Source organism: Misgurnus anguillicaudatus, chromosome 20 (assembly GCF_027580225.2).
Source record: "Misgurnus anguillicaudatus chromosome 20, ASM2758022v2, whole genome shotgun sequence".
Taxonomy (NCBI): domain Eukaryota; kingdom Metazoa; phylum Chordata; class Actinopteri; order Cypriniformes; family Cobitidae; genus Misgurnus; species Misgurnus anguillicaudatus.
The window spans coordinates 21,335,811-21,346,589 of record NC_073356.2 but is presented as its reverse complement, the minus strand read 5'-3'; the positions used below and the strand labels follow the sequence as shown (position 1 = coordinate 21,346,589).

Here is a 10,779-nt window from a genome sequence, read left to right as displayed (position 1 = left end):
TACTAATAATTTTATATATTACACTTAATGCAACCGTGATGTCCCCACAGAATTTTTTTGTTATTAACCACCAAGCCAAATTGAAAGGTTAGAAAAAACGGCAAGTAATTCAAATAAGTTATCAAAATCTGGGAAAAATAAACAGCATTCTCTGCTCTCAAACGCAGGGGGCGTGACGCTGAAACCACGCCCACACGCCAGAAAGCTCAGGGGTGCCCAAACTCGGTCCTCGGTCTCCTCCTGCAGAGTTTGGCTCCAACTTTTCTCAGCACACCTGCTTGGAAATTTCTAGTATGCTTCAGGTTGGAGCTAAACTTTGCAGGACTGGCCCTCCAGGATCGAGTTGGGTGAGTGTTAGGGGCGGGGCCATGCGCGGTGGCTTGAGTGCGCCATCGACCACCATGTTGGCCCCACCAAAATATTCATAAACAGAAATGTGTTAAAACTGTTTAACGATAACTCAACAATTCAATAGATTATGACATATTATTTGTATCGTTTCAGCAATACATTTCTAAAATGTATAATGGCTTCAAAAACAATTATCAGGGACTTTAAGCATGGTCTCGTTTAATGTAATTAGATGTGATAGCTGCTTGCACTCATTTTCAGACCCACTGTCCATGATCGCTGTTCATGACAGTAAAGAACTTATCAAAGTAGTTATGTTTAGAAAGAGTTTATTGTTTTTATTATCTATTCTGTCTATTAATCGATTCTTTTAACACTTTAACAGTAACAAACGTTACCAGCACAGCACCAGTGCTGATTCATCATCATTATCTGATTAACATAATTTTAGCAACACCAAATCCACGTGCTAACTAACCAAGTGTCAACAAAAAGTCTCTGGCTTACATAACATCTGTGAGTAAGAGCTCGAGCTCAAATGTTTATTTACCTCATTTCCCGCTATTTCATCGTCTAATCGCGCCACACAATTTTTTTTTATTTTTAGTAAGATATTTCTGGCCTATAACCCCGCCCATAAATCACGTAAAAACAAAGTGAACTATGATTGGTTGGTATACATGTCAGTCAGACGACTCTTTCATTTCGACCTGTAGTACTCGGTAGTACTACTAGGTGAAAATTAGAGGATTAATTATTTAATACATTTATTTATTTAAAAAAAAATTCATTAACAAAAATAATAATTATCAAATTCGACAAACTTTGTTTGATTGCCGTCAGATATTAACTGCTTTTTAGGCCACTTCTTAGCAGTGAGTGTTAATTGCATTATCTTAGCTATGACGTAGTTACACTTCATAGGTCGGAAAACACAGTTTTTTATATTTTGTTGATCATTTCCCTCGACAACACAGATATGTTTGTGAATCATGAAATCAGATTAGGTTATAAAGCCGTTTTCATTTTCTTTGAAACGTGGAATGATATTTGTCCTTGAATGACAATGATTCTGAAAAAAAAAACACAGTTTCAAAATCTGTTTTATGTCAAACAGTTTGGAGGGCAGATATCAAAATTTAATTTGTTTTCTAATCTTTTATATCCATAACACATGTAACTGTTTGTGTCACACTAAGAGATTATTTGCTGGCAAATAATGCCATTCAGAATGTAAATATGTGCATTATATACAGAATGTATTTAGAATTTTGAAATGGATCGTGTCTTAGAAACATCTTTATGAAGAATAGACAAATGTTTGTTTGATTATATCAGTATCCAGTGGTGAGAGACTTCAGAGAATGGTGAATAACACTAGATGGCACTGTTGTTCCTTAAAATAATTATTGAAATACAAACTGCATGAGGTGTGATTGGAATGCCTCGAGCAAACTTTCGTTTAATTTTCAATAAAAAAATACTTCTTTATGAATTCAAGTTTTAGCTTATTGTGTTGGAGTGCACTAGATATACTATGGAGTAGCTACTTTAAAGTGTACTTTACTGTACCTTCTTGGATGCAAAATTATGACTGAACCACTATATAACATAAGCTGTGACAAGAAAATAAATAATTATGTTTGATGCTAAAAGCGTTTCCTGAGAGATGCAAGCACATTTATAGGCACTAAAATCTCATTAAGAGTTGTCTGTGTTTAATTAGGATCTTTTCCTTATCCTTCTTGTCTCTAATAAGGAATTTAAAACTCCCAGAACATGAATGATGAATGTGCTTGAGTAGAGTATGAATGCGGGGGTTATAGCAATCCTCCCATATAGATATACATCCACGCCTCTTTCGTTTTGCATGAAAAATTAGACAGTCACAACTGAGAGCATTGTACATCATGAACAAACCAAAGTCCTTTCAAGCTTAAAAGCAGGTTGTGTTGAGCAGATGGTTGTGCCTCTCGTGCATATGTTTGCAGCACACAGGGGCTCTGGGGAAATTTATCCATTTATCCAGTGAGCGATGAATCTGGTGAACCTCTGCTTTTATTTCAATAAAGACAGCAGGTAGAGCCTCATGTTTGGTTGCCTTTGGTTCTTACAGAATGAGAAATGTTTGACCTTGTGGGAGGTTTCCTGGGCAGGGGTTTGCAATTGCAGTTTGCCCCCCTGTTCACCATGCAATGACTTACCTGTCAAACACATTGAACCTGCAGTTGGTAGAGCAGTTTTTTTTTTTGGTCATGGATGATGATTTTTTTATATTTGCTATTTAGGTTTGCATCTTGTCTTTATGTTATTTTTAATACATTTAGTTGTATATCTTTACACTTGTATTACCTGGTTTGTGTTGCACTTGATTTGTGTGATGTAAAGACCCCATCCATAGTGAATGATGCCATAAGCTTCTATTTATCTTTCAGTATTTATGTTTTAAAGAAAATGTAAATCTGGTATAAGTGCACAATATGTACAGTGGTGGCCAAAATGATGTCAGGGAGGGAAATCTTGTAAAATACAATTTTAGTGGCCCCTCAAGGTTTCATTAAACCATCAAATATGGTCTATGGTACACAATAAAAAGACAAACATTTTTGGCATAAAGGTAAACTATATTAGGGAATCTGGGTTTTATTAAGAATGCATAGAAAAACAAAAGCTCACAGATAATAAAGCATACATTTCCTGTAATTTTATCTGTTATTAATATTTTTTATATTTGAGGTGATATTGTGTAGCCATTGTCCCGGGTTATGTCTTTATTATCTTTGCACATGGGTTGTTTTACATTTTTCACCAAGTCTCCATAAATCCTTCACAAAGCAGAGCTTCAGTTTTTATTCCAAATAGACTAATGCATACAATATTCTTAATCCATTTTAATAAAATATTTAAATAAAGAGCAAAGATGTCAATAGTTGGACTTTTGGCCACTACTGCAAGTGTAAATTTGGCTATAATAAAACAGAAAGTTCACAAAAGATCCTGTTAGCAATGTTGATGTTATGTAAGCCTCCTCTTGGGGGGAAATCTGCTCTTAGTGTAGTAGCTGGTATGAGAACTGAATATTGTGCCAGGGAGTTAGTGGTTTCATATCTGCACGCCAGTGCTATCATGGCTGCGATAAATGCAACATTACTTTTCCATTATAAGATGTTCTGTGCCTGCTGTCAAGTTCTTTATCACTGCTTATAATATTTCTTGCTATATTTCTGTTCTCAAGTCATCAAGAATCTATTTGCTATGATGAAAATGATGCCACCTTCAGAGATTTTATGATTTCTAGTGCTATTTGTCATCCTAGTGTGCAAGTCATATAAATCCTTAAATTAATACTTCAAAACCAGATATAATTTTTGTTTAAGCTGTAGAAACAGATCATGTTTGAAAAATGTTAGCATCCTTTGTTTATAGTGATATAGTTAAAAAAGGCTATAAGCAGAGGTACAATATGAACTTTTCTGGACCAAATCTATTTTGCTTGTCTGTATGGCCAAGTTGGTGGGTGCCAGACCTTCTACCTGTGCAAAGAAGTTTGTAGCTGAGAACATAATGAGTTTAAAAATGTCATGAGATAAGGAAGTTCTGTGTGCTTTGGTGATATGTGATGTCTAGCCAGTGTTTTGGTGCACCCACTATTTCCTGACTGGAAGGAAATTAATAGAAAGACTACAATAAAGGTCCCTGTTTGTTACCTCAAACTGGGAGTGTACCTTTGTATGCAAACCTTCCAGGACATGATTTGAGCAAGAAACACCTAACCCTAACATTAACATAAAAAGTCAGTACGCCAGGTAATTACACAAATCCAAATTCTAAAAATAAACTGTAAAATGCTGAAGAGTCTAATAAAGAATAAAATAATGCGTGAGATTACAAGTTTTGTCTTAGAAATGACTAATAAAAAATTTGATCTTAAGTTTGTCAGCATTGTTATTTTAAATATTTATTGTTTGTTTGACAAACTTCTTACGTTGCCACTTTTTGCTTATGTGGCTGAAATTTTCGCAAACACTTGCTTAGCAACTTTCCCACATACATGCCCCATTGGTCTGTAGGAAGTAAGGAGGGCATATGGAGTTTATCACTAAAGTAACTTAATTGGGAAACAAAAACATGAGTAACGTATAACATAACAATGAATGCTGACGAAGAGACAATGGCTTTGTGATAAGTACAGACTTTACTAAACTGCATTCAGGCTAAATAGTTGTAATCTAAATGTTGTATTTGTGTATAACAATAATTATTATAAAGGTTATAAATAATCTGTGAAATACATATACTTAAAGCTCACATAACACACGCTGTTTCTGCATTTCTGATGTTAATCTGGAGTACCTATAGAGGAGTATTACATCCTTTATATCTCCAAAGAGTCTTTAGTTTAATCAGATTATAAAAGAAAGATTAGTTTCACCGATTCTTTCCGATAACGTACGAAAAAAATGAAGAAGGAGGAGTTACTACCGCGGGAGGAGCGAGTACGAGTCATGCAACACTACACAACACTCTTTTAACTTATGATTCACTACATGTTCGTGTGTCATTAATATAATATGCACGCGCCTACTTCCAACATAAGACAGAAGTCTTACCGCATGCATCTCATGATCCGATTGGGACTTTTCAATGAATCAAATCAAACACACACGTAAAACTCCGCTGCTACACTGGATAATAAACTATATCCATAATTTCCATAAGTTTAACTTTCTTCTCCTTACATCCAAAAACACACTTCTTCTTTTGTGCCATTGTTGAGTTTTAAAATTGAATAAAGCTGTCGCGTGATGTGATGTTTGTAAGTTCCAGCATCTCCAGCTGATTGACGGGTGGGTGGGGTTTTCCAGGGGAAGTACCCATAAAAAGAAGTGATGCGTATAGAAACCCCTGAAACGTCAGCTGGACCTGGAATTGAAAAAACTTTCCGAACCCTGCTGGCAAAGTGCATTGGGCACAGAAATACTCTGTAACACGCCCCAACTGCTTTTTTGACACATTGCCTACGTTTAGCATGAGGAAACATTTTATAACTGTGTTAATAAGTCATAATGCATAAAATACCATTGAACCACTCCTTTAAATGATAATGAGTTATAATACAGAACTTGTAAAGGACTCGTGATGACCTCATGGCCCAGATTTGGAATTGAAAAAACTAAAAATGTGAACAAATCCGATTCCCTATCTGCAGTTCAAAGTGATGTCAAGAGTGGAAATTACTGTAGATTCCATCATCAAAAACAGATGGAGAGAACACTTCCCCTATGGCATCTTCCTCTTCTCATGTTCTTGAGAGGAGCTGAGTTTGTTCCCGAGAGAAACTAATTAAAGCAGGGTGGACTATATGGACTGCTCCAGCTACTTACACAATCAATAACAGTGTGGAAAAGACTTGTTACCCAGTTTGTGACCTTCCTTATCTTTGACTTACAATCTCCAAGAGAAGATAGCATGCCAGTGCTTATCTATATGCGAATGCGTAAAGTCTTTAATTAATTATTTGCAATAAACAAAAGAATATATGTTTAGTCTACTGTAAATGAAATGAGTGGAACTGCATGTTAAATTACATTTTTGTCCATCAGTGGAGCACATAATTAGTTGTCTGTTAAGGCAACCATCAAGCTATACTGTATACATTACACTTTTGCATGGCATTTATATCTTGCTTTTTATAATTATTTTAAAGGTAATCAGTCTTGAGAAATTGTATTACCTATAGTTATAGATAAAATGTAATTCAAACATCTCTATTGTCTCCTGTTCAATCCACCAGAATCAACCCATCTGAAGTTTAGACTTTCCAGCTCGAGCCATTGGTGTTAATACATTCGATTATCACTGTGCTTTTATCTGGCAGTTTCAAAAGCCTTGTGTATAAAGGAGGCTTTATAGCACACATCTAAACTAGTTTCTCTGAGCAGATCAGTAGAGACAGGTTAATAGCACACAAAGCTAAATGCGTCTTTCTGCAATGCATCTAAAGCAGACAATCGAACCAGAATTTGCAACACTCCTGCCATCAGCATCAACCATTACAAATTTAATCAAACTTTTATCAAATTGCTCAAGGCACTGACCATCCCAGTGTTTATAAACAACATCAAGCCTTTTTTCATTTAAACTGCCAATGTGTATTTGATTGTGGTTCATTTAGCATTTTGAGTAAGTATTTGATCAACAGATAGCACAATGAGTGCACAAGCTCATCTCACACTATCAGAAAATGGTTGAAATAGACACCCCAGCTCAGTTCAGTTGTCACTGAACCCTTTCAAAAAATGTGCACCTTTATGAAGATTTCATATAACTGTACATCAGAGGTACTACATATTGGTTTTTCAAATGTGCATAATGGTATGTAAATGTATACCTAATGGTGTATATAAGGACATTTAGAGCTATATTTTGACATTTTTTTTAACAGTGCAAAGTGTTCATGTAGCTCAACTGGCAATGCCAAGGTCATGGGTTGTAATTACACACTACACAAATACTGATAAAACGTATAATCTGAATGCAAGGTATATAGAATAGAATATTTATATCTAATAGTATAACAGCTATGTTAAGTAAACCATAGCAAGCAGTATTTTCTCTCATGGAGAAAAATGTACAGATTAGAAGTACCTGTGTACTCATACTGTATAGGGATCCCAAGGTTAACTAAAGCGGTTTACAATTTCTCAACCGTCACCTTGTCATCTTCAAAGAAAAGCAGTATGTTCTATGGATCCAAAGATAATCCTTGTATAATAGTGTTTGTTATTTGAGTAGTATAAATGCACACAGAAGAGATGCATTGTATACCCGATTTAGGCAGTGTGAAAGAATGGATTTAGGGGTGTGATGGTGAATACTAAAAAGAAAGCATGTGCTCAGCTTGCTGAGATGTTCATCTGGAAATATGTCAGTATGATTGTCAGTACTTGCGAAGCCGAACTTGGTTGATGTTCTCGGCGTCTAAAGCTGTCTGTCACACCGGAACCGACATTAAGAGTGACATCATCATTATGTGCTCTCACATATTTTGTGTTTATCTCTATATGACCAGGATGATTTATTATGGGAGTTATTTTGGGAAGACTTGTAGGATCATTAGATTTTTTTGACATCACATATGTAGATAAATAGCTAATTCAATTTTAAGATGTCGCAGAGTAGCCTACATTTAAAATAATTTGTCTTCATGTGGTAGAGAAAACGCTTTAAAGGTGCAATGTGTAAATTTTAGCGGCATCTAGTGGTGAGGTTGCGAAATGCAACCAACGGCTCAGTCCACTGCTCACCCTTCACTTTTTAAATGTAAAGAGAAGCTACGGTAGTCACTGCCGGAAAACATGTCATCGTCGGAGACAATTTTGTAAAAAAGCTTGTCTGTTAAGGTCTTCTGTAGAAACATGGCGGCACAAAATGGTGCCTTCCACGTAAGGGGACCCTCGGTGTATGTAGATAAAAACGTCTCATTCTAAGGTAATAAAAACATAACTGTTCATTATGAACGGTCTTTACACACCCCTGATAATATAGTTTTTTTTAATATAATTTTGCATTTCTGTCAAGAGATCCTTCTAAAAATTACACATTGCACCTTAAATTAAAGTTTTACACAGTAGACCAGATTACAAACATGGCAATATCTGAAGGGTGAAATCGGTGAAGCTTGGCACATAGAGATTTTACTCAGTAATTACTTTAATTATTTGACAGCTGTATGAAGCCTGTTTAATAAAACTGCACAAAAAACAGGTGGAGAAAAACAAACAGGCACATACCATTATACAAACATTGCTGTATACAATATAACAATGTTATGTGGATTCAAGACAAGTCAATTTTGCCAGATAACTTACTGTAGAAAATTGGAGGAAGAAAATTGGGGGATTCTGATGAACACGAAGGAAGAAATTTTGAGAAATGTTTGTAACCAAACCGAACATGAGCTCCATTGACTTCCATAGTAGGATAAAAGAATACTATAAAAGTAAATGGGGCTCATGATATCAACATTCCTCAAAATATCTTCCTTCGTGTTCATCAGAATAAAGACATTTATACAGGTTTGTAACAACATGAGAGTGAGAAAATGACGACATAATTTTCATTTTTGGGTGAACTATCACTTTAAAAGATAAAACTCACTTCCAAAAAACTCCATTTCCCAACAACCAATTCTAACTTCGAGTTTCGTTTTCTCCTCTGCGGCTTCCGTAGGATGACGTGGCATTTGTGGTGACAGAAGCGAAAGTACAGCGACTCCAACAAAAAGGAATCCCAGGCATTTCTTCTTCACAAACAAACACTTAAGCTTGATCGTGTTTCATAACTGTACGTTTTCTGGTTCAATAATGAGGCGAGCAGGTTTGGGTAAGTAGCACATTTCAATGATAATATACGAGAAAGCTAATGCTAACCACGTAGATATAAGTGCCATTTTGCGGTGGCTGATATTAAACTTCACTTTGAATGATAAATAAATGGCCAGTTGTAGCAAACCTTTTAGGTTAAGACAGTTATTGTAATGTTTATAACATTTGTAATTGTCAGTTGTTGGTACTTGTCAGTTTCAAACTATGCTAATTAGCCATCTAACAATGTTTACTTAAGAAAATCACTTAGATACGCGTTTTATACTAATTCTCTAACTAAAAGACTGACTGGTTTGAAACACAGTCCGTAATTGTTTGACACATTGTCTGTGTGTTAAGCCTACACCATATTAAAGTGTTTAAATTGAGTATGTAAATGATGTATATTGTTGTTGTATAGGTGAAGGGGTCCATCCGGGAAATTATGTTGCGAGTGGATACAGTGTGTATGAGGAAGAAAATGAACATCTACAGGAGGGGCTGAAAGCTAAAGTTCACGCACTTAAACACGTACGTATGGCAGATATTAGGTGTGTTCGACCTACAGCGTCACAAGAAACATTCGAGAAATTTGACAAAATATTTACGAATCGCTCTCGCGGTAATTTGATGTCATCCGCATGATCAGCCTGTCAGTACTTGCTGCGCTCCATATAGTCGAACACACCTGATATTCTTTTGCGTCTGATGCAGGGTTTTTTTTAAAGAAAAGTTAAAATATTTAGATAAGCTTCATGCAATGCCTTTACATTGTTATATCTATATTTCAGCTTTCAATTGACATTGGAAATGAAGTCAAGTACCAGAATAAAGTGCTGGGGGAAATGGTAAGTGATTGCAGTTGATGGTGGACAAAAACATGTTTCTCTTTCATTTCTTTAAACCTTGCTTGAATACCTTTTAACATTTTGTTTGTCGCTCTTTAAGGATTCAGACTTCGATTCGACTGGAGGTCTGCTGGGCTCCACCATTGGTAGATTAAAGTTTCTCTCCAGAGGAAGCCAAACTAAGGTGTACTGCTACATGCTGCTCTTCGCCCTATTTGTTTTCGTCGTTCTGTATTGGGTGATTAAACTGAGGTGATGGCGGGACTGATGACACCCAGGACTTTCATATGTGAAGATATTTCTTATGTGCCATGTTCATTTGAACTGGAGGATGTGAATTTTTACGACAGATGTCTGAGGATCCTTTCCATTGGATAAGAAACTTAACTGTTGAATGACAGAGTGCAATACATGCAGCATAAGTCCATCATAACCCACCTAAATTAGTGCCCCCCACTGCAGAAAATTAAATATTTAAATAACAACAATAGTGCAAGTTGTTTAGGTGAGTTTCTGTATGCATCCAGGTTTAGTTTATGTCAATGGTTGAGATCACAAACTACATTTATACAACTATAAATGTGATTTCATTTATATATTCTTTAAGGAAGCATATTCTGTGTTTTCATTAGAGTAAATGTATTTTTTAGTGACATAAGAGTAAAACGATCCATACTTGGAAATTGCGGTGAATGGCACTAAATGGAGTACTAACAAACATAGACACATAAGCTTCTATGTAAATGAATATTTTCCCTGTAGTTGTCATACTACATACTGAGAGATTATGTGCAATTAATAAACAGTAACAGTATTTACACACCAGACTTCTACATACTTCAGATGTGTCTTGCATACATTTACAAATTTTATTCAAATTCTTCTGATCTCTAGAGTAGACATAATGCAAAGTTGATTTTTTATAGTGCTGGGCAAAGATTAATCGCGATTAATCGCATACAAAATAAAAGTGATTTTTGGCATAATATATGAGTATGTGCTGTGTGTAATTATTATGTATAAATAAATACACAAACATTCATGTATGTATTTGCATGTTTATATTTATTTATATTTTTATATATTCTATATTAAATATAAAAAATGTATATATAAGTAAAACAATTCTGAAATGAATATATGAATGTGTGGGTGGTTAAATATACATAATAATTAGACACAGTACACGCACATATATTATCCCAAAAATCACT

General features: G+C 35.3%; 1 protein-coding gene across 1 annotated transcript; it reads left to right on the top strand.

Moving 5' to 3' along the window:
* Positions 1 to 8,570: 8,570 nt before the first annotated feature.
* Positions 8,571 to 10,385, top strand: bet1 (Bet1 golgi vesicular membrane trafficking protein). The gene is made up of 4 exons (XM_055220650.2): positions 8,571 to 8,736; positions 9,139 to 9,248; positions 9,509 to 9,565; positions 9,666 to 10,385. Exons 1-4 carry the CDS (start codon positions 8,718 to 8,720, stop codon positions 9,819 to 9,821), a joined length of 342 nt encoding a protein of 113 aa, XP_055076625.1. The 5' UTR covers positions 8,571 to 8,717; the 3' UTR covers positions 9,822 to 10,385.
* The last annotated feature ends 394 nt before the right edge of the window (positions 10,386 to 10,779 follow it).

Coding starts and splice junctions, on each gene's coding strand:
- bet1 (XM_055220650.2), top strand. Junction 9,249..9,508: donor AAGTTCACGCACTTAAACAC/GTACGTATGGCA, acceptor TCTATATTTCAG/CTTTCAATTGACATTGGAAA. Junction 9,566..9,665: donor ATAAAGTGCTGGGGGAAATG/GTAAGTGATTGC, acceptor TCGCTCTTTAAG/GATTCAGACTTCGATTCGAC.